This window comes from Harpia harpyja, chromosome 7 (assembly GCF_026419915.1).
Source record: "Harpia harpyja isolate bHarHar1 chromosome 7, bHarHar1 primary haplotype, whole genome shotgun sequence".
NCBI classification, from domain to species: domain Eukaryota; kingdom Metazoa; phylum Chordata; class Aves; order Accipitriformes; family Accipitridae; genus Harpia; species Harpia harpyja.
This window is the reverse complement of record NC_068946.1, coordinates 2,549,296-2,572,667: the sequence shown is the minus strand read 5'-3', so window position 1 is coordinate 2,572,667 and position 23,372 is coordinate 2,549,296. Positions and strand designations below refer to the sequence as shown.

Below are 23,372 nucleotides of genomic sequence, written 5' to 3'. Positions count from 1 at the left end.
GGCTCTCTGTTGGATTTGAGATTTCAAGGTAGCGGCTTCTATTAAGAACCCGGACAGTGAGAGCGGCAGTTTCCAGAGCAAAGCATGGTTTCAATTTAGCTTAAGGTTTTAGCCTGGAGTTTTCCAGATGTTGTGACAGAGCAGGCCGTTGGCTGGTTGCCAAGAGACTGGGGGCTACACACCAGTTACCTGTAGCAAAACAAAAGTGCCTAGAGTTGGAAGGAAGATACACAACTTGGTTTTTCTCATAGTTGCCTTAAGTGGATTTTCTGGGGGCTTGATAAAAGGGAACTGCTTATGCTGGTTTCTTCAGCAAGTAGTAAACTTTCTTGTTCAGCTTTGCTGTACACAAAGGGCATTCACAAATTGCTTTTATCACAACGTTGTGCATCTTCAGTGCCTTCAATTAAAGCGCAGGCATTACAGTTGGTTTGTTTGAAACTTCGAGCTAGTGTAGAGCACATTGCTAGTAGCTCTCTCCAACTGCAGTTCATCTTTATTCAGTCACAGATGGTCACAGCTATTTTGCTTGACAAAGCAAAATGTGGCTGTAGCGTATAGCTTTTTATTAGCCAAGAATTCAGGGTATCTTGAGTGTTGATTTAAAGGAGAAGAGCTTGTACAAAGTTCAGAATGAGGTTTAGACATGAGCCACCTTGGTCATTACCAGCAGAAGGTGGGAATTTAGTTTGGACCGCTTCCTTTTTAGAGTCCTGTTTCCTTGCACTAATTTTGTCTCTGCTTCTCAGTTCTCACAAGTTAACTGCTTTCGTATTCTAGGAGCTGGAGTTCCTACGAGTGGCTAAGAAAGAGAAACTGAGAGAAGCAACAGAGGCGAAGCGCAACTTAAGGAAAGAGATAGAACGTCTGAGAGCTGAGAATGAGAAGAAAATGAAGGAAGCCAATGAGTCTCGGATACGACTGAAGAGGGAACTGGAACAAGCCAGGCAGATCCGGGTGTGCGACAAGGGCTGTGAGGCAGGCAGGCTCCGGGCCAAGTACTCAGCCCAGGTAAGACCCGAACACTGAAAGCTATAATAGCAAGTAAGCTTACTCTTTCTGCAGTTTTCAGGGTTCGTTCAAGCGTCTGTCTGTCTGTCCTCTAATGCCAGTGGCCTTGTTTTGTCTAATTTGATACAAGTCCAGCTCGTACCTATAGACTGCCTCTGCCCCCGTCATGTCAATTGACAACCCTAGTCCTAATGCAAGGTGTTACCAACTTGCCTGCACTCCAACCACCTCTGTCAGTCCCACAGTTCTGCCTAGAACTTTGCACATTTGGCAGCTGAAAATCACCATTTACAGAGAAGTAAGACAAAGGCTAGACATTATTTCAGTTCCGCTAATAATCTGTTGGCACTACCAATGCACAGGGCTCCATTTCAGTACTGTAAATATTAGGCAGAGCCACTCTCTCTAATAGTATTTTTCCTTGAAGAGATCAGCCTAGATTTATGGGAACTATTTAAGAGAAGAGAAGAAACCAAGGCCCATCAATAAGCAAACTGCAGTGCTGGGAAGGAGTGATGTTTAGAGTTGTGAAGCACAAGAGCAGCAAACGGGCAGGTCTAAGAAAAGACTTCCAGTTAGATCTCAGTGAAAGTTCTAGGAATGCAGGAACATGTTGTTACAAGCAACACATACGCTTTAAGCTTTCAACCTAAAAATCCCTCCCCGCCCTTTCTGCATCAGATTCTCTTGCAGTAAAAGATTCTGAAGTTTATTTAAACCATCCAAAACCAAAAGCTCAGGCTGCACATCCTTAAGTCGCCTTGTTGTGTCTTGGTGTTGCAGGGCATGTGGAATGCAAGGCCATCCACTGTTCCAAGCCCCCTGAAATGACCCAGCATAACAGGCTGAGCCGAGAGCAGAATGGCAGCCTCCTGGATTTCCGTGAGAAACAGCCCTGAAGAGGAATCCATTGCATGCCCTGCCTTCCCCTTCCTCCAATAAAACAATCCCAGTTGCCCAGTAATGCATTTCCTATAAAAGGGCATGGTCCCACACCCATTGTTAACCCCCTCCACCCTGCCACGGAGAGGGGCTCCCAAACAGCCCCTCTCATTAAGGCTAACTCCTCTCCTTGCCCCAGCTGCCTTCCCTGGAGTCTTGTTCCGACCTGCTCCCACCTAAATATCCCTCTGCCAACCCGCTGTCCCCACCACTGCTTCCTGCGCTAAAAGCCTGGCTCAGAAACGCATGAGAAGGCAAGGGTGAGCAAGCGTTAGCAGCAGGAGGGCTCTGAAAAACGGGGCACACTTGCCCAAGTCAAAACTCCTACAGCAGGGATACAGCGCTTACATGCAAATGCAATGTCGGTGTCATACATTTGCGAGATTAAAAAGCTAAAGGGGCCTCTTCGTGTTCACGGTAGCAACTTTCCTGCCAGGCATGTTGTTAAGCATGAACCTTCATGAAGGTTCTGTTATGCCTAAAGCGTGAGCTGCCAATATTTGGTGTGGTCACTTTAAGGAGGGGGCTGGGGGGGTGGGGGGGAAGAAAAAGCACCAGCAATCAGAAATTCTTCTAACAACTCCAGGCTCTCAATAACGGGAAGGGGAGTGGTCCACTTGTACCACTATGAGACATGTCTAACCAGGAGACCAGAAGCAGGAAATGATGCGGGCTTCCTCTCTAGCATCACAGGATGTCTCACTGATAAGAGGTGTCCAGACTAAACATAACCAGATCGAGAGCTGCTGCGCTGGGCGTTACCAGCAGTTGACTTCCACTCGAGCAAAAAAAAAAATAAAAAACAACCCAAGGCAAGAGCAAGCACAGATAAAAGTAGACGCCATACATACCAAATAGAGCTTTGCAAATCTGCAGGTGTCTCCTCCCTTGCTTTGTGATATGCATGACCGTTTTTGACAATGTGGATTTTCAGTCTCCTAACACGTTCCCTCCCTGGGAGGGAATAAATGAGGTTTCCGAATACTGCGGGCTAAAATCCCCTCAAAAAGAACTCAAGTCGCTGCATATTCTGCCGCTTTGTCTTTTCTAATAGAAGCCACTAATGGCACAGTCACTGCCATGTCCTGTTGTATGTATTTAGGCTGCTGTTACAGCACCAGAGTGCAGTGATGTGGCATGAGGACGCTCATTAAGCCCCAAATGCACGAAAGCTGTTTTAGTGCTGTGCCTGGGCAAAATGTCACCTGGCAACTAATGTCGCAGGGTCTGGAATAGTTGCTTCGTTTAGCAACTACCGCAGCAATTTCTGCATGGCACACACTTAATAGAGAAATACCTTAAGTAACTTCAAAGTCTGAGTTTTACAAGATGTCAGTATGACTTCAGTTCTTAAGTAAGTCATGTAAGAAATTTTAAAGTAAAGCTTTATACATCCCTTTTATGTTTAATTTGGAGCGCACACAGGAAGTTTGTCACTTAGGTTGTGTTCATCCCTTATTATTTTTGAGGAAACCACAATTCTCTAGACAGGCTTAGTCGGAGAGAAAGAGCATTAGACAAGTGTGAGAGGAAATACAACACATTCAGGAGTGTAAATGTCTTTGTGTGAGCTTAAAGTATTAGCTGCTTAATACCTATTGAATATCAGGGTGGTTTAGGCCTTTCTTTTTTCCTGCCTTGATACCGAGATCCAAATATGGATGGGGTGGCGGGTTAGCCTTCATTTTAGGCCAAAACATACGAGTTTTCCTTTCCTTTGTTAAATGGCACTCTTTGATAACTGCTAGTCTTACCTGTTTGTGGCCTAAAATTGCGTATTTCAAATGGGTGCAGTTTTTCTCATGTTTCCACCCTTGAATAGCGGGGCTTTTCTCTGCCTTTGTTATCAGTAAGTACAAAATAGGAAGATGGACTACTGAGGCCTGTGGGGAGGCTGAGGGCATCTGCATGTCTTGCTGTAAGTCGGAAAAAGACTGTTAGATCTCAGCAAGTGAGCTCTTCTAAGGCTATTTGGAGCGTGTATTTCTTTAAGTCCATTTCTGTGCAAAGTTACTACATATTAGGACCTGTTCAGTCCTATTCCTGCCCTCCAAAGTCCAGCTTCTTTCTTAGGAGTTGAAATGGTGCTAATTTTCACTGTTGCTTGGAGAGTTTCTGCTTGTTCAGAGGACTCGCTGTGTCCCAACTTTCTCTCATCCATATCCACAATCCCCTTGCCCTCTACACCCTACCTCCATGTTGTCCTTGCCTGTCTTACAGTTCCTTACGTTCAGTACGAAGGCTGCAAGGGCTCTTGTACAAGAGGATGCTGCGGTTGCTTGTTAATCTATAGCTGAGACGTGGGCCTTTTACATAGGCAACTGAGTTTGTTTCTTGTCACTCACGTGAATAACCACTGTAAAAGATCTGAAAGTAAATTGCCTGCACAAACTTTGCTTGTAGGTTACTTTGCCTAAACAAATAACAGGAATGGGTTAAGAAGTACAGTGCCCAGCATTCTGTTATGGAAAGGCACTCTTAACTATTCTATTTTTTACCCACCTTTCTGGAGCTTAAGCCACCAGAAATATTTAAGAATGTCCAAGCTAAACAGTTCATGCACTGCACTTTTATGATTGTACAGCAGTGTATGGAAAAACGTAGGAAAAGGGGAATTTCTTCCTCACCTCAATTTCGATAATGTTATCTTTGGAAGTATGTGGTTGTATTACTCTTCTCACTTTGTGCTAAGACATTAGTTTGTGTTAAAGTCTACAAAACCACAATGGAACTGAAATATTAAAATAGTTTATTATGTCTCTTAATATGCTCTTCTCTAGATTGAGGACCTACAGGTTAAGCTTCAGCATGCAGAGGCTGACAGGGAGCAGCTCCGAGCTGACCTGATGCATGAAAGGGAGGCTCGGGAACACTTGGAAAAAGTAGTCAAGGAACTTCAGGAACAACTGTGGCCTAAATCAAGCAGTCAACCCAGCAGTGAAAACACAACGAGCAACATGGAGAACTAAACAACCACCACATCATCTAATACACCTACAGAATGACATATATGCACAGTAAGGGAGGATGCGTGGGGTACGTGTGTAAGTGCATGTGTGAGTAGTTGTGTCTTGGCACACAGATCCGTGAATATGGATTCTTACTAGGTGGAAGGCCAATGTTACTCTTTATAACAGAAGCACTGAATTACGCCTCTTTTTTTTTTCCAACCCATATAGCACAACATCTTACTGTGCCTATAAAACACAAAGTGTTTATAAACAAAATACTTTTAAGTCCACAGCAAATTTTCTACTGGCAAACTCCAAGCAAGCAGCATCGTCCAACTAAAATCAGAGTAAAAGGCAAGCATGGCAGTGTTTTTATGTTGCCCTTCTGCCTGTTGGAACATTTTGGAATTTAAAAACAAACTTTTCTTATAAGCTATTTAAAATAATTCATTACACAGACTTGGTATTAAAAAATTAACAAGATTTTTATAATGAACCTGTAAAAGCAAAACAAAAAAAAAACCTTCAATGCACAATTTTTAATGACTTGTTACAGGCTTTGGGATTCTTAATGTAGAAGCCCTCTGGTGATGATGCCATTTCATTAGCAGTTTTCCAGCCATCTAGGAAGCCGTCACAGTTTTAATCCTGTCACGTGGTTGTATGAGAATTTCAGAGTGCTTTTCAAAGTTGATTTTTTCCTTAGAAAGAATTATCTTCATTTCCTGTCCTGAACACAAGAAGAAAGGAAGATGCAGGATTGTTGGGGGGGGGGGGGGGATGATGAGAAGATGTATGCTTTAGAATTCCAAACCCAGCCTTACAGACTTCAGTGTTTGCAAATCATGCCATCTTTTTCTAAAAACATCTTCATTAACTGATGTGTTCAAAAGACTCACTTCATCCAAGAGCACTTCAGCTTTAGGAAAAGAAAGAAGGAAATAAAGGAAGGAAATGGATGATCGGTTGAGAAATAAAGCAGAAGACACATGCATTTTGAAGTCATTCTGAAATCTTTAATTCAGCTTTCAGTTTTCTGGAAAACTCGTCTTTGTTGCACCATCTTACCATAAATTCAGTATTTACCTGCTTTTATTATGAACCATCAGTCAGGATTTCTGTGCCCAAGGAGAGTGCAACATCGCATTATCGGATACTATAGAAAAGAAAAACATTTTTGCTGCTGTGAATAAGCCTACATCTTTTTAAAAAAAAACAAAACAAAACAAAAACAAAAAAGTTTTGTTTTTAAAAAGAGCAATTACTTTAATTTTGGGATCCAAGCCGCAGCCCCGGAATAAAAATGCAGCACGCCATCACTTTGTCTTATTGGTGGTGGTGGTGAATTTTTTTAACTTTTTTTTTTAACCTGCACTTTGTCACAATCTTACTCTGCATTTTATTCCACGTTTCTAAAGTTTACAAGTCAAGCATTCTAGATTCTACCCTGCCTAACAGATGTGAAAATCATCAACCCCATTTTCCACCATGTGACACCTTGCCTCATCATTTACATGTACGCAGTGAGGATTCAGCAGATATCGAATGCTGCCAAATACGAATTCACCCAGACCAGTGCGCTGCTGGTTGAGTTTTAAACCTGTTTTGAGTGACTTTGTATCTAACAGCAGCTGGGAAGCAGTCGAGATGCTCCCGGAAGTGCTTAAAGAGAGCTGGTGCTTTACTGAAAAGTTATTTTCACCCGTAAACACTCACCTCTTACACACTCAAGCGTATCGGCATAAAGTGAAAATTTGATCTGGGGCTGCAGATGTGCCTTCCAGCTCATTTTTCCCTCTCAGCATCTTACACAGGCAATGCTGACTCTTTTTTTACCTTAAAGAATAAAAAAAAAAAAAAACAAACACAAACCCCCTATGCATCATCATACACAGAAGTTATTCTAAACAAAGAAACATATTTCCAGTAATCTTTATTTGCTTTTGGACATTAATACAAACTATTTAATCTTAAAAATTATTTCCCAGTAGACAGAAAGCGGCTTCCAATCCTAAAATTATAGTATTTACTTACATTAGAGAGATTTTTTAATTTTTTTTTTTTTTAAACAAGAGCTGTTTGCTTGAAACCATTATGATAACCATTATAATAACTGTGAGCATTAACAAAGAAGTTCATATATATGTTTTAGGTACAAAAAGAAGAAATATGAAAGGAGTAAAATTACTGGGACAATGTAAAACTGTTGGGAGCAAGAAAGAGTTATACCAAGTAAATTACATGAAACTGTCCGTTTATACAGGGGTTTGCCCTTGTGTGTTTGGGATGCTGGAGACTGAGTCTAGATGCAGATCTCCTCTTCTAAAGTGCAATGCAAAAGGAATTTTGATTATGCTTAAGCAGGTTTTTTTAATGTGGGGTTTTTTTTTTCTTCTTTGTATGTTTTTTTCTGCGATTATTAAATCATATGCATGGAATTAAAATCTCTGCCATACGTATATTCATTAATGGGCATTATTACTGTCTTATGTAAAGGGTTTATTTTGTTATGCAGTATGCATAAAAATGTTCTCAGCCTTATGATTTCCAGATCTGTATTATTCACTTATTTCTTCAAGGGAAACTAAATAATTTTAGCTTTAGTTAATCATTGTGCATTTCAAAAGCCTCATATGCTATGCTTTACTGCCATGTTAAGAAATTACACATAGAACAAATGTATTCCCACCCCCACTGCCAGCTTCTTTGAAGCCTTACGTCTTAAGTTTTGTTTGTTTGGGTTTTTTCCCCTGAGCTTTGATTGCGTGTCACCCCTTATGACTCAACACAAAATGGCAACATGTCCTTCTCTGTGTTTTTCATAGGAAAAGCAGCCCACTTACATGCAGCACCTGACATAGTTTTTCTTTCTTGTGCGTCTAGGGGAGCATGCTGATTCACTGGCACAATTTCTGCTGTGCGTATGATGCTTTTATCCTCCAAAATTAATGAAATCTGCATTTTTTCAAAGGAAAAAAACAGAACAGTAAATAGGCTTATCAATAGTAAATAGTCTTGTCAAACAAGCAGCATCACCTGTGCTTCACATCCAACAGGGATAAGATTTGCAAGAAAGAAGTCCCCCAAATAAAGTCACAACTATTGTTACAAAACCATGGTTTCTTCTATTGCCATGCATGATGGTAAGTCGTTGAAGTGTAATATATGACAAATGAACTTCACATTGTTTGAGGTTAAGACTCAACAGTATTTGATCCTTGGGAGTGAAAACTTCCTAGTAAAAACACTTCTATAACTTACGATTTAAAATCAGTAAGATGAAATAAGGTGCAAGACGACTGAGAACAAACATTCTACACCAGCAGTTAATCAATAGGACAGGTTTACAGCATAGGAGTCTATCTTAAATAATTTTGCCTTTCCTAAATACATTTTAAACAACAAAGTCTTTATTTCTGCAGAATATACAATTTAATTCAGAATTCCTGTGCATGTAATTTATTTTAAAATTGTCAGAAGATGGCCACAGAGACACTAATCCTAGAAAAGGGCTGTCAAAACAGTGGGAGTCTTCAGAGGGGGAAAAAAAAAAAAAAAAAATTCGTGAAGGTGCTTAAGGTGAGGGAGTTCTGTGTGTAATTTCTCTGTCTGCAGCACTTCAGGAAAACAACTGTTAGCCCGTTCAGATGGAACCGCTTTCCTTTTGACTTACTGTGGAGTCCCTGCTGCATTCCATTTGCACTCCAGCCTGTGAGTGTAGGAATTGTGAAGTCACATCTTCTCATTTCATCTGCTCTTTAGTTTCCTTTAAGAAGTTAAAAGGGAGAAGAGGTGTTTCATACAGGCTGTTGACTCTCCCTGTACTTAAAAATATATTACTTAATACTTGTGTATTCAGTTTAATTACTCATTGTTTCTATTACTGAAAGAAGACTTAACGAAGGGAAAAAAAACCAACAGCAATAACATTCATATCTATGGAGCAGCTAACTAGTATACATAATATTCTGCTTTTCAAACAGAACTAGCCAATGTAAAAAAAAAAAAGTTAAAAGTAAATTCAACATGTAAATACTTTTTTTCATTTTACACTGTTGTATTATAAGTGTATATGGTGTTTACTTTTTCAAAACTCTTTCTTACCTGGTAGTTGTCTTGTTTTATGAGTTGTGTTTTTAACTAAGAAGAACCTTTGCTGTCTGTTAGGAAAAACAAAACAAAATCTTTTTGCAAGTTTTAAATGTGGGTTAACCTTTCTCCATCATTTGCATTTTATTTGTCCTTATTTTCACTGTAAAGTATTTTATTACCAAAAGATTGATTTTCTTTCCATTCTGCCCCCTCATCAGTCCATGTGTTTTTGAGAGAAGTTTTTTGTTGGTTTGGTTGTTGTTTTGTTTTTGGTTTTTTGGGGGGTTTTTTTGTTGTTTTTTTTTTTTTTTTTTAATCAAAAGAACTCACAGAAATGACATTTTTTCAATTGAAGAAAAATAAATCTTTACATTTATAATAGCCAATAGCATTTCAGCACATTTTTGTTATCCTGGTCTCTCCTATGCTGCTGCTAATGACAATATTATGACTTACTCTACTATTCTAGAACTATTTTTATGTAAGTAATGTATGCTTTCTTGTTTATAAATGCCTGATTTAAAAAAAAATAAGAAAAAAGCTTGGCATATTTATCTATTTCGCTGTGTACCTTGATAGTCCTTTTCCACCCCCTTTTCCACATCCCCTCCCCTTGAAGCAGATAATATTGTAAAATAAAGGACTTTATGAGATTATGTATGAAAATAGCTATGCTTATATACCACAGTGACTGAATGTACAGTGTATAGACGCATTACCTAAAATAAAATTGTTTGTCCAGAAAAAAACAAATAGCTATGGTATGGTTTTTGAGTTTTCTGTGCTTGCAGCTGTGGCCTAATTGCTCAGGACCAGCAAACTTCAGAGACTGTACCGTTACCTGAAAAAGTGCTATGTACCTCTGTTGGAAAACTCCAGACTTCTTAATTTTAAGTTAAACACACAAACATACAGAAACTCTGCTGCACACCTGCACACACATAACCGCTGGATCCTGTCATTTGCTTTATATTCATTTCCCAGGTCACGTATATGTATCTAAAGCACCCACAGAGGTTAACAGCAAGAACAGTAAAATCCACTGCCTTACTTCGGTGCTGGGAAGGAAATCCAGACCACAAAGATGCTCCTGGGCAAGAGCCCTGTTAATTGAACATGAGGCTGTGGGCTGGTGGAATTGGGACGCTCTCAAACCACCCCAAGAAAAGGCTTAAGAGGGGGGACGCTGCACAGCCTGCTGCGGCCTGGCACTGACAGGCGAGTGGAGCGAGCGGGCCGCTGGCTTGCACGGACACACGCGCAGACGCAAACTGTAAGGCTAGCGGTGGTCCGATGTCTCCACATGACATGTGCCACCTCAGAAGTCTGATGACAAAAAATTATCATTACATGCTAATACTACCACGTATATTTACTGCATGCATATCCAAGTCAGGTCTAACCCGTTTCAGCTTGCAAGCCAGTTTCCAGTTTTGAGATCGTCTACCATATCCACGTATTCATCCTCTAACAGAGTCGCACGCACCCCCCCGCTAATAACAAACCCCATTTTGTCTATAGGTGGAAGTAGCATTAAATTCTCTTAGAGGGAAGCTCAGATTTCCCGCCATGTTTTTTTCTTTTCTGGCACACCAAAACCAACAAGTCTGCCTTATCACCCTCAATGTGTTGAGGCACATTAAACAACCTGAGGCTGAGAGTCAGAACAGCACATTGTTTCCCAGACAGCCCAGTAAAAAGCCTCTCTAAGGCATCATTTAAACAGACAATCGTTTTCGGGTCTGCACATGACAATATTGTAAGGAGAATGGCATTTAATTGGAAACGATGCATGCCACTTTGTGGGGAAATTCTAACAATGAAGTTTCTTTTGAATAGTGAGAATTGTAAGCATATAAAAGTTTGTACCAGGTCAAAGAAAAAGAAATACAAGAGGGGAAAAATGCAAAAAGCAGAAGATGGAAACATATGTTAAAGTAATTCTCTCATGGTTTTCTGAGAAATGGCTGCAGAATTTCCACAGCTCTGGTACATTTCTTAACATGCCCTTGTAAAACAGCGGAAAAGCCAGAGAATGATTGAACAGCTTAAAAAAAAAAATCTCTACTTCATATTTCTGACTCACTGCAGCCTTGCTTTCTAAGGGACTGATTTATTTCCTGTTTCTACCACCTGGATATTTACAGTGGGCAAAACCAGGCTGAGCTGCTGAATCTTTCTCTATGGAAAGTGAAATTCAGTCAACGTTCCTGGCCTGTCGCACCGATACAAAGCTATAGCCGTATTCCTCCAACATACCCCAGAATATCACTTGTCTATTGGCTTTTTCTTCTCCCCCCCTGCCCCCTTGTCGACAAAACGAGCAGAGACACAAAAAGCTGTAAGCGTTGCTTTGGGACCTTTGCTCACAAATGATGCTGGAACTACAGGCTTGAAGTCTAAAGCCTTCTGTTTCGTGATGAGCTCTTGGACCGACATCAGTATACGCTGCATTCCGTACGGAGAGTGCAGAGCAATGCCCCTCTTGCTCTTGGTTTTGCTAGAACTGCCTGTCACGGTGTTCGATTATTGTACATTACGAATGAGTTTTCTTCAACACAGACAAACTGCAGCAAAGCACCTAGTTCTAGTCACCGTTAGGCCTACATCACAAATCAGCCTAAATTCAAAATGCTTACCACAGAAAAGTCAGACCCCTTTCTCCATTCTTTCTTTCTTCAGCTGTTGTATTAAAACCCTACAGCCCAAAAGCAAACTGTTCAGAGACTTTGATTCTGTTTGTTCCACTGTAAGCTGCCTGGTCCTATGCTAAAGACTCTCTTTAGCTAAAATCTCATTTTGTAGCATAATTACAGCCCATGAGTTTCTGGCACCTGTATTGCTTTCTTCACTGCTCTACTCTAATTCCTTCTGCCAACAGGTAGCATAGAACTGCCCGTGAAAGCAGAGTTCATTACCAAAAACACTTCCTACCTATCTGTGACTCCAATGGACACTTAGGAGTATTGGGAATCAAATGCATCATTTCATTCTCCCACTCCCAACAGGGAGAAAATAAATAAATAAATAGATAGATAGATAAATAAATAAATCTGTGCATTTGCTGGAAACGAAGAGACATGTACAAGCCACAACAGCCCAGGAAGCGTTGTAGAGACTGACTTGGTTTTAGAGCAAAGGGTTCCTATAATAGCTTGGTAACAAAAACTTACCTTGGAAAAAGTTAGAAGACAGTAATAAGATAACGTCAAAGTGTTATCAGTTAACTTCATACAGGTTGTATATAATGTCTTCTGACACAATTAATTTGAATGTACACAAAGAAATCTGTCTGAAGGACCACAGGTGAATTGACCCATTAATATTTCCGAAAATTGAGAACCAACGCAGATGCAATTCCTGGAGGTCGTAAGTGAACAGAGATTAAGGCTGGAATCTGCAAACACTAACCAAAGTATCCACGTAAGTGCATAGAAGCTGTCTGGCTTTTTCAACTTACGCTTGTGTGTTTGGCGTGTCTAAAGCCTTAAAGAATGTGATGCAACTGCGTTAGTAATTCCTGCCCCCAAATGACTAGCAGCAAAATGGTGTTTTCACCCATTTTTGGTACCAAGTGGAATCAATACGCTTTTAAGTCTAAACACAGGTCCATATCCTTCACTTGTAAAAAGATCTTGTGCCCCCATACATGTCCTTTCACTTGTACATCTGTTACTATGATTTTGGTTTCTAAAATCAAAAACAAAAGTTCAAATAACTTTATTGACAATTATCTTCTGTAGTTAAAAGTATGCAACTGATAAATCTTTTCAATTTTCCGATATACTTCAGCAATACACTTAAGTAACTTTGTTCCACAGATTTTGTACACAAAGCATAGGTCTGAAGAGACCAGATTGCCAGTTACTTTCAGGAAGACCAGCTGCGTTTCTGTCAGCACATCACATTGACATTTTCTATGAAATTTCTAGTATCTTTGGAAATACCCCATTCTGGAGCAAAATGGCTTTAAAGAAAGGAAGATATTCTCATATCACAAGGGGCAGGAGCTGCACTCCTAGCTCTTTAAACAATTCACCAGCTCATTTTCTTAACTTGAAATAGTAGAATTCCTTCAGTTAGGAACATGGGGGAAAACTTCATTTACCATTCTACTGCATATCAGTAAATTAACTCAAATTCACATAGGTACAGATCCTACTACCCCTACCTACACTGATAAAAGAACACTTCAAAATCATTATGCAAGGAGACAAAGACAAGATACAAATTTTTCCAGACCACGAAAATGGCTTCAAGCTCACTCGACATCCAGTGCTAAAACAGTACTGTTGTAGGCCAACGTTTTATACAAAAGAAGCCCTTCCTGGCAGGAGAATGAGAATTCCCCCATGAGAACGGGTTGTGTTTTTGCCATTCTCGACAGAACTGCATCTGTATCAGCCCTGGGTTAGTGCCAGTTGCCAACTCAGGTAAGAAGGACATAGCGCTTCTAAAGTTTTCAAAAGGATTTAGGAGTAAACCTTGTTTGTTTTAGTTTCTTTCTAAAGTTAGCTGAGGCTAACTTGGAAATAAGGCTTGGCCTCACACATGGAAATCTCTGATGCCTGAATCCAGCTATCCAGTCCTATTGGACACCTTCCTTATTCTTGGACTATCCCTTTTCAGCTATCCCAAATTTATCTGGCTACTCTGTATTCTAGGAGCTGTCATTTAACTGACCTAGATTACAAGCACAAACGCACAAAGCAAAAAAATGGGTATTTCGTTTACCTCCTCCACCGTCCTGAACTCAAGACTTTCAGATGGGAGATGCATACCCCAGATGACTGTCACAGATCCCCACGGAGCTATGGGTAAATTTTGGCAAAACTTGAAAAGATCCACAAAATTACTATCAATTTCTTTTTTTGCTAACTGGCATATACATAAAACCAAAAATCACACAACAAAAACCCCAGAGCTTCTAATTTGCCAGCTACAGCTGTGTATCAAGGACGCTAGTTTAATTTGACATTGTAAATAAGGTGTTCAGAAGTGTTTTGTGAGTCTAAACAGACAGCTGGGGACATACTGAGAAGAGCCGTATTTTCCAAAGGCATTAAGTCAGGTGCCTGTCAGAGAGTTCCTTACTGGGCAGCAAGAAATTGAGATGTCCAAAACACCAACGAAAAAAAGCTTTTCTTTTACTCCATTTTCCTCACCTTTTCTGGATTTTTATAGTCTTTCTTTTGGCAACATGCCTCTGCCGATGCAGTTCATGCAAAGGTCATCACTACCTCTTAACTTCCTCAACGTATCGCCCGAAATGCCCATTTGCACAGACGAACCAGAGCAAGATGACTGCTCTTTAAAATACAGGGCAAATGACAGAAAGTGAAAAGAGGAAAATTAAGCAAATTCTTTGGCATTGTTTGTTCAACGATTAAACAAGAGTTAAAGAAGAATTGTTCAGTCTGTTTTGAGGATGTAGTTCCATAGAAATGCAACATATTGCCTAACATGTTATATTAAATCACACAGCACTTGTGACCATTCAAGGAACCTGGCTATGTCTAGAGCAGAACTTTGCGTTGAAGAGATAAGCCACCTCTCCTGCTGTTACTTCTCAGAGTGACCGACTTTTCATGCTATTCCTGTTACAGAAACAAAATATAAACCCAGATTTGGATTGACAAGTCTTAATAGCAGAGGCTGAAAATGTTATTATAAACTCTGTCACCAAGGAACTCCGAGTGCAACAACACATGTTGGCAAGAAAGACCAGTCAAGCTGCCTTGTGTTTATGATTAAGGGGGTAACTGGGTTTTGAAAATTCTAGTTATTCTGCTGGAATAACTTTAATGTACTTAATCTAAGAACCAAAATACTAGGAATCAGACACGAACCTACTCAGTCAAACACTTTTGAGTACCTCCAAAACCAGAAGTGCATTCACATTGTCACTGCACGGATGCATTGAGTATCCACACAATATTTTCTCTTTCTACGATCTCAGTGTAAGCTATGTGAAGGGAAGAGCACTGGAGGAAATGTTTTTGCATATACTGGCTGTCAAGTTGTTGCTATAATTAAAATACATTTTCTATATTGCAAGAAATCCTACAGGTACATATGCTACTGGTCAATCGATTGGTTGTAACCTATTTTCACATTCCAACCCACCTGCCACCATCCCTGTTCGCATGGAAGCGAGAGCTCGCTAAGCTTGCTTGCGGGCTCCTGCAGAACTCTGGGCGTTCTGAAGTGGGACACTTTGAGTATGTTAAGCACCTCAGGCAAGCTCCTACAGGGAATCTGAATGGCTTAAGAATGAGCGTGGCTCAGTAAGCTGTAGCCCCATCCACAACCAAAAGTCCAGGGATCTGTTTTTCCCGACCATAATAAAAATACTTTGAGATCAATTGATACTCTGACTTCAGCTAAAGCTGGCAATGTACACAGAAACCTGACACATAGAACTTGGTATGCTCAAGTAACCCTTGAGTTCAACTTAATCTCACAACATAGAAATACTTAGAGTCTAATAGAGGCCTCAGCCCCCTGTATGCTCAGTTCTCTACAAATGCTTAGTAAGCTACAGTCCCTACCCCAAAGAACTTTCATTCGAACAGCAACAACAAAGAACAAGGGGAAAAAATTCAACAGCAAAGTGAGCTAAACTGACCCAAGCTCAAACTAGCTGCTGGATATCAGAAATAAAAATCAAATTTCCTGAGGCCTGAAGTAAGAAGTCTTCATGTCTTATTCAATAGCTTATGTTATTCAGCCACCAGGAAAAAAAAAACCAAAAAAAAAAACCAAACCACAAAACAAAAACCCAAACCAAAAACCACACACACGCACACACTTAGAGCGGCTCATTCTGAACATGGTAGACACCTAGAAAATTAAATGCTTGTATGGAGCACAACTGAAAGAAATGGCTACAAAATATCAAAACTAGGATTAAAGAACAGCTCAGCACTGCACCTCAGTCATTTCGATTTTACTGTAAGCAGCACCCCTCATTTATAGCTAACGGAGCAAAGGGAAAACTTAACACATACGTAGCAGAGTAGAGGTTTGATAGGGATTTTCAGTAGAAATGATGAGAGCCCTTGTTACTGCCCATGGTATCTAAACCATACTTTTTACGTGCTCCCACATTCATTTGCTGAAAAGATATTAAAGAAATACACCTTGGCACATCTGCAAGGAAGGGATAAAACTTGCAGAAGATGACAGGAACCAGGGAAGCAGTAAAAACCCAGGAGTGTCAGAGTTAATGATGATATGTGAGTAATCCAGTTATAAAGGCACTGTCAGTACGAAGAGAGCACAAATATAATAAAACACAGCTGTATGACATACACTCCAGGGGAATTTTTATTAGATGGCTTACGTGCACTTTAAGTATACCTGACTGCAATGCAAATTCCCACACACTTTTATTTGAGAGGGAAAAAAGTTGCCATAGATCTCTGCGCTGAACTGATTTAGTTGAATTGTTCTGTACAGTATCCATGGGTTTTGTGGCTCATTTTTCTGAATTTACTTCTGTATTTGTTTTCTGCTGAGTCAGCTCCTTAATCTGGAACCTTGAGGATTTCATGCTTTTAAGTACTTCTCCAGAGCCTATTCCGGCCCAGCTACCCTAGTCCTCTGGCCCTTCTACCACTGATCCCAAATGACTACTCTTGTATCTCCCATATGTATGAACTGCGAGAGAAAAACCCCGCAGGACAAGAGGAAACCTGCATGGGTCAAAGGAAAATGAGGTTTTACTGCTTCAGAGGAGGTCAGATTGGTTCCAAAATCTGCTCATTTCTGTAAACACCATAAAGACTACAAGCTTGAGTGATCAGCATCATCTTGGGAAGAAAGCTTACAAACAGAAGTTTATAAACCCAGTTTACCTACATGATGTTTTGAGTCCATGAAACAAGAGTGGCTACATGTGCTGTCAGCAGGACTCAATTCCAAGACCTGTAACACTAGATGCTCTTGAGCTGCAGAAACTCCTCTAGTGGCTAGTTATCAAAAAATGTCATTAACCCCCTACCTTTATGTGGCCAAGGTAGAAAACCAGGTACTACACAATACATTAACAAAGCTGTTGGCCACGCAGCCCACAGATGAAACTGAGTCTTCTTTGTAGTACCCCAAGTGACAAGCTCCCTGCTCTTTTCTATATGGATCTACATTCTCATTTGTTCATATACCTAGTAGGAAGCACCTACCAAACATCTCCATAGATATACTGGTGGCTTTTGCAATCTTGACTGCAGGCCCAGTAAGGGAAAGTGTCATTTTATGGATGGTAATACTGCTAAGCACTTCTAAATCTAGCTCCTGGATTTCAACATTGCTTTGCAAAGTAAGTAACCAGTTCTAACTTCATACAAAAGTCAAATTTACTTTACTTACCTTTCCAACCCATAAGGTTAAGTGAAGTGAGAAGCTTATACACTAATGAAAGCAAAAGACCAAAACCCACAGCAATGCGCTACGTTCCCTCGCGTATCAAAAAAACCCACTCAAAACCTCTGTAGGCATTGCCCCTGCCCCTGAACTCAAGATCCACTGACTTCCACTAGATCTCAGTACTGGATTACATGCTATGCACACGACTGCATTGCCAAAAGATTCAACACATGGAATGATACATTAAGATCGCAAGCAGACACGAAGTTCACAACTGGAACTGGTGCTATTAAGTTAAAGGTTCTGTATGTTGTCAAGTTCTGAACTCCTTTTGCGCACACGAGTCCGACGTAGGTAATGCCCAAGAAATTGCAAGCGAGTAGAAGTAAAGCGTAGCTCCCCCACCTGCCTTGCCCATGGACTGAGCTTACTATAAAGAGATTCTTTAAGGTCTGACTCTCACAGTGTGTAAAGCAGGGATCCCATGCTGCTTAATTCAATTTGGCAGATAACATTGGTGAAAGGCATTGATTTCTTCCCTCACTCCCCCCTTCTCTTCCATCAATTTTCCCAGATAAGAAGCCTGTGGCTCAGCCCCTGCTGGTGACGGATGCCTTGTAATTGCTTTGAATGGATTATCACCAGACATCTAGCAGGCATTTATAGTGCTACAGCTGTAATCAGAAACAGAGTCTCACCCAGTAGAAGGGCTCCGAGGAAGAGACAGCTGTCTCTGTTGCCTCTGCCTTGTCTCTCTGTTCTTATATTATGCCTAACTTTATTTATTTATATTTTTAATACAGTAATATCTAGGACATCCAACGGAAATCAGGGTCCAGATGGGCTAAGTGCCATTCAAACCCTAAGAACCTATCACTGCTTCTGGCAATTTATAGCACAACTCAGGCTACAAGAGGATTGTCCTTCCATACTGCTGAAATTTTGCATTTAGCTAAGTATCCACCCATGTCAATGGGTAACATTACCAAAATATTGGGAAATCAAAAAATACATATTCTGTTCTGGCAATTACTGGCTAAAAGACATGAGATAAGACACTTCTCTTCTTGCCTCAGCTTACTGCTGCTTTTCTCGCTCTGCCTAGACTAAATTGTCAGTAGTTTGTTTACAAAGATCGCAGTGACATTCTAATTCGGTATCTGGAATTCAATTTGTATGGCTGGAGGGAGCAAAAACATGAATACATAAGTGTGAGACAGACTGGTATGTAGGAACAAAATTAAGCAATTTGATCTACTGTACTCTATATTAATTTTGTACAATTATACATAGCTGCCCAATACCAAGAGGCAGTAGATCCATGTCCATGATGCTTAAACTGAAAATTTGATCAACATCAACAAAGTTTTTTGCCCTGCAAAGTTTCATTAGGGGTAACATAAGGAATAAGCCTCAAAACGTGTATCTCATTGTTCAAAAATTAAACATGCAGTAGCTGCCTATGATCATAAATACACATCCATCCTGCACCACAAATATGCCATTAAAACTTGGCACAAAGATACTTGCACTTGGCCCTCTTTCCCGGAGTTTCTTCAGAGAGGCAAATGCCACAAGGAAGGGTCACATGCCTCTCCCCATCTCCCTTTCTTTTAGCAGACCTTCTCCCCTGATCAGAGAAACACCCTGATAGGACTCAACGGGGCAAAACTGATCCTGTTCTACATTTTCTGTCACTATTTGGAAGGTCTCATTCACTACAGTTTGTTCCTCCAACGCGAGTTTTACATTAGGATTCCTACATTACACAACAGAAACCATGCATTCTCCTACTCAAAGAAATGGGACTCAGACACTAATCCCCTTCGTTTTCTTGATGTGTAATTTTTTAGTGCTTGTGCCACAAAAAGTCAGCCCTGGTTTTAATTCAGTCACTCATGCAGCATCATAGTTTGGTCAGTCTATATAGGACATTTACATGGGCAATGGTACCTTGATAGGAAAAGTTTCCACATTTAGTACAAACAGTACAAGCTTTACACTTCCAATCCTTAATTCTAACCAAGAATCAATTTTACTTTGAAACAAATTTAATCTAACACTATGTTCCAGCTCAAAGCTCCCTCTGCTCTCTTTGAAAACAACATAAAATCTTTCTTGGAGAAAACAAAGAGTCGCTGTCAGTTTGGTGCTTGGATCATCAGTGAGAATCCTTCCCTGCACACTCCACACCTACTTGTCTAACAAAACACTGAAGGGCCTCATTTTAAGTGACGCTAATTTCCCAGAACTCCAGTGAATGATAGCTTAGAATGTTTCACACTGGCTTATGATATGTGCAGAAGTTGACTAATATAAAAAGGAAGCTTTTTTAAAAATCATATGACACAACAAGTAACATGAAAATCCTGTACAATTTTTGCACCTTGAAAAGCAGAATGAAGGTGGGGGAAGAGAGGACAGTGGATTTGCTACCACACATGTACAAACTGACTCTGTAGGGCTTGTGCAGCTGGGAGATAATGTGCTTTGCAGGTCATTGGCTCTTAAGCACTGTGTTATCTCTCTGTAACATACACCTTGTTGTGACTTACTGCTTAATTACAGCTGATATGTAGGCCATAATATTGCTTATCATTAGCCAGAGGATGACAATTACAATTTAAGATTAAACTGTTTTCTTTTTTTCTTCAGCCAAGTCTCTATATGACACTTCCCTAGCCCAAGAAAAGATTTGCACATGCAGAACAAATCCATATACTAATTGGTTATGTGCCCCTCATAATGATGTATAATTTAGGAAGCATGCATTGCATGATGAACATCATGAACAGCAGTCAATATTGCATAGAGCCTGTATCTGAACTCGGAGGGTCAGCTAGTCAGCTACATATGCCTGAAAAATCACAAGACGGCAATAAAGACAATGAAATACTGTGATCTACATGGGACAGGTTCCAGCCTGGTGACTGTCAAGAGCAGTGCCTCAACTTGCAGTAAGCTCAGTCCTTCCCTTCAGCCATCACTTTTCAACTCGCTTTCCATTCCACCAGCTTCACCCTTTTTTCTTCATTCCTCTCCTCCCTGTTTTCCAAAAAGGCTTGATAGTGTTTTAGATGACATCTGTTATACAGGCAGAGGAGCAGCTGCATGCATCCATCCTCCCCCTACTATTCTCTTGCATTATGATGCACTGCAGAAATTTGGGGCTTCGTTCAGCAGAACACTGAAGTATATACTTGATTTGAAAACAGTGTTTCATACATCCCAAAGTCTTTTTGCTTTATCAGGGCTTTTGTTTCAGAAATGGACACAGTTAACAGAGATCCTAGAGTTGGGAAGTAGTTTGAAAGACTGGACTATTAAAGGATCAGCAAAAAATTACAAGTCTGCTCAAGCTGAACTGTCATTAAGTAGCTACGCCCTTTTCCAGAAACAGAGATGCGTTATTCTGTACAAACAACCTGCAGACTTAAAAGATTGCTTACAAATATTCTGCACTAAAATCCACAATGGCCTGAGAGGAGATTTAACTACTGACTACCAACAATAAAGCTTAAAGACTGAATAAGAACTGTGTTTCTGTACCTCTGCTAAGCATTTATGAGATTCCCTCACAGAGCAAAGCCTTTAACTGCTGAACATAAATGTGATAACATATAGTTGTGATGACTCTTAATGTCAGAGGTCAATGGTTTAAATCTCATGCCCTGTAGTTTGTCAACTCCCATTTATCCTATGCAGCACAGCACAAGGGAACAACACATAAATCTTCCAAAAATGTGTTCTGATCTTTCACCTACAGTAGATTAAAAATAGCCCAGAGTGAGAGCTTTTAGCATTTTGTCATAGCAATTTCTCCATCAAATATGATAGATAGCCAGCTACATGGAAAAAGAATGAACCAACCCAGAGATCAGATAATGAAAAAGTCTGAACTACACCTCTAAGAAGCAGGAGTTTTACTCATAGTGGAAATCCCCACTTAGCTCACCCCGCTGAGCCTATCTGTGTGTTGCGGCACGGAACATGTCATTAGACTCATCCAGTAAGGCACTTCTTTCCTCCCTGCGTATTTTTCATTTAAACCTCGTAACAGTTTTGGGAGCTCAAGCAAGAGTCTTGAGTTCTGGTTTGGATTCTGCAATCTTCTAGTATGATTTTGGGCAGAATGCCCATTTCAAGTTTTATTTTAAAAAAGTATTATTTAAAGATGGGTGCTAATTTTGTCTATCCAACATAATTATAAGAGCTTCAGCCACTCAGATTTTCTGAAAACCAGCTGCCGAAAGTGTCTCAAGTTAAAAGCCAGAAAGTGAATACCCAAGTTCTTGCTGCATTACTCTGTTATTAAGCCTTGCAACTCTTACTTCTAGGTACCTTCTGGTGATCTTGCAGCAATGAGATGCGTACCGCCATTATTAAAGCATGTAACACCTCTTCACTACCAGTAAAAAGAGAACCTTGACAGCAAACTATCCTGATCTATTACTGCTAGCTACTAATGCTTTCCTTTCAAAAAGGAAAATCAGATTGAGATTTATACACGTTCATTTTCACTGACCTAATTTCAGACAGTTTTGACAACATGTTAAGTACTGATTTTACTGTAAGTTTCTGGATTTTGTTATCATCTGCACTTTTATGAAATCCTCCCAAGAAGAATTCTACTCTTGTTTATCATAATGGTTTTTAAAGGAGCTAAACTAGTAAGAGAATGCCACAAGATGTACTCAATTGTCAGAAGCCTACAATAGAAAAGATTCCCTCTGCATTAGGTACATTCATCAGCTAGGTGCAATAGTTGAAGAAGTGTTAATAAATCCAAAGGAGGACTTAGCTGCCTGAAAGTGAATCTCTTTTTCTAATGTTATCAGTTGGTTTAATAAAAGATATTGCCTAGTACTGTAAACTACGCTTTACTTGTATCTTTAGATCACCACAGCCACAATTGCCAAAGTGGAATAGATATCCAAAGTATTTATTTGGGAAACTAAAGCTTCCAAAGCTGCAGCTGCTTCCATATTTATTCAGAATGATGCACACTCTCCCAGCAGCTTATAAAGACTGGAACATCTGTTTACCAGACACCTTTATGACATTCTACCTCTCCGAGTAGTGTGCTAAGATTTAAAGAGTTATCATGTTAAATCTTGCAGAGGTGCTAAATAAACTGCACCCAAAAAAAAGCACAGAATTGCTCATAACTCTTCCCTCCTTCCTAGCCTCCATTCTCCAAAGACTCAGCAGCACAAGAATCCAGCCAAGTATTTATCAAATGTAAACCAACCAGTAAAAACAGATACTAAATCATTTTGGCATCTCTGCTTCTCATAGATTCTACTGTGCATATGATGCAGCACAAAACATCCATGTGAGCTCCCAGAAGTTACTTAGACTGAAAGACAGAGAAGGTGGCCTTTAGGGGGACGACACACAGAAGAACAAACCAAACTAAACCCAACTGTGCTTTGTACCCAAGAACTCTAGAAATGCTTGAGAAGCTAAGAATTTGTACATTCTCTCCAACAGTTCAGGTCCCAGCTTTCAAGTTTCCAGAGAGGCTGCCCTTCTACTTCAGCCTGAACTCAGATCCCATTTTTTTTACAACATAAGTAGACACAATATTCTGTATTATATATAGTAACAGAAAACCAATTTGGGAAGCCCTCAAAACAGCACCTGTAACATACAGATATGTAGCATAGGTCTTACTCATGCAAGCTATCAATAGGACTCCTTCTTTTCAGAATCATGTGAGATTAACTGTAAAACTAGAGTTTCATCTATGAATGCGAACTGGGTAAAGACCACAGAATTTTACCCATTACTTTAAATTGGCTTCGCTTTTTCAAAACACATTATCATTTTGGTCAGACTTCACCTCTGGACCTGGAAGCTAAAGTCTGTCTGCTTTGCCTACCACCATCACAACTGTAACAACCGGAGACATCAGAAATTTCCACACTTTTCTGATGGGATGCTCATCAAAATAAGACTTCACCTTGCTCTCTTAAATCCACATTCCAGGATTAGGGCAGAAAACAT

At 40.1% G+C, this 23,372-nt stretch overlaps 2 protein-coding genes across 3 annotated transcripts in view; one reads left to right on the top strand and one right to left on the bottom strand.

The window, feature by feature from the left end:
* Positions 1 to 9,749, top strand: part of SKI (SKI proto-oncogene) — a 151,746-nt gene extending 141,997 nt beyond the window's left edge. For both annotated transcript variants that reach the window (XM_052792084.1, XM_052792083.1), the window contains 2 exons: positions 781 to 1,011; positions 4,734 to 9,749. In XM_052792084.1, the coding sequence (XP_052648044.1) occupies positions 781 to 1,011; positions 4,734 to 4,922 (420 nt within the window). In that variant the 3' untranslated portion in view covers positions 4,923 to 9,749. The remainder of the gene's footprint in view (positions 1 to 780; positions 1,012 to 4,733) is intronic.
* The window catches only part of LOC128143959 (uncharacterized), a 184,971-nt gene continuing 170,212 nt past the window's right edge, over positions 8,614 to 23,372 (bottom strand). The window contains exons 11-12 of the mRNA XM_052792097.1: positions 9,009 to 9,064; positions 8,614 to 8,670 (exon numbers count right to left, since the gene is read on the bottom strand). Of these exons, the coding sequence (XP_052648057.1) occupies positions 9,041 to 9,064 (24 nt within the window). The 3' untranslated portion in view covers positions 8,614 to 8,670; positions 9,009 to 9,040. The remainder of the gene's footprint in view (positions 8,671 to 9,008; positions 9,065 to 23,372) is intronic.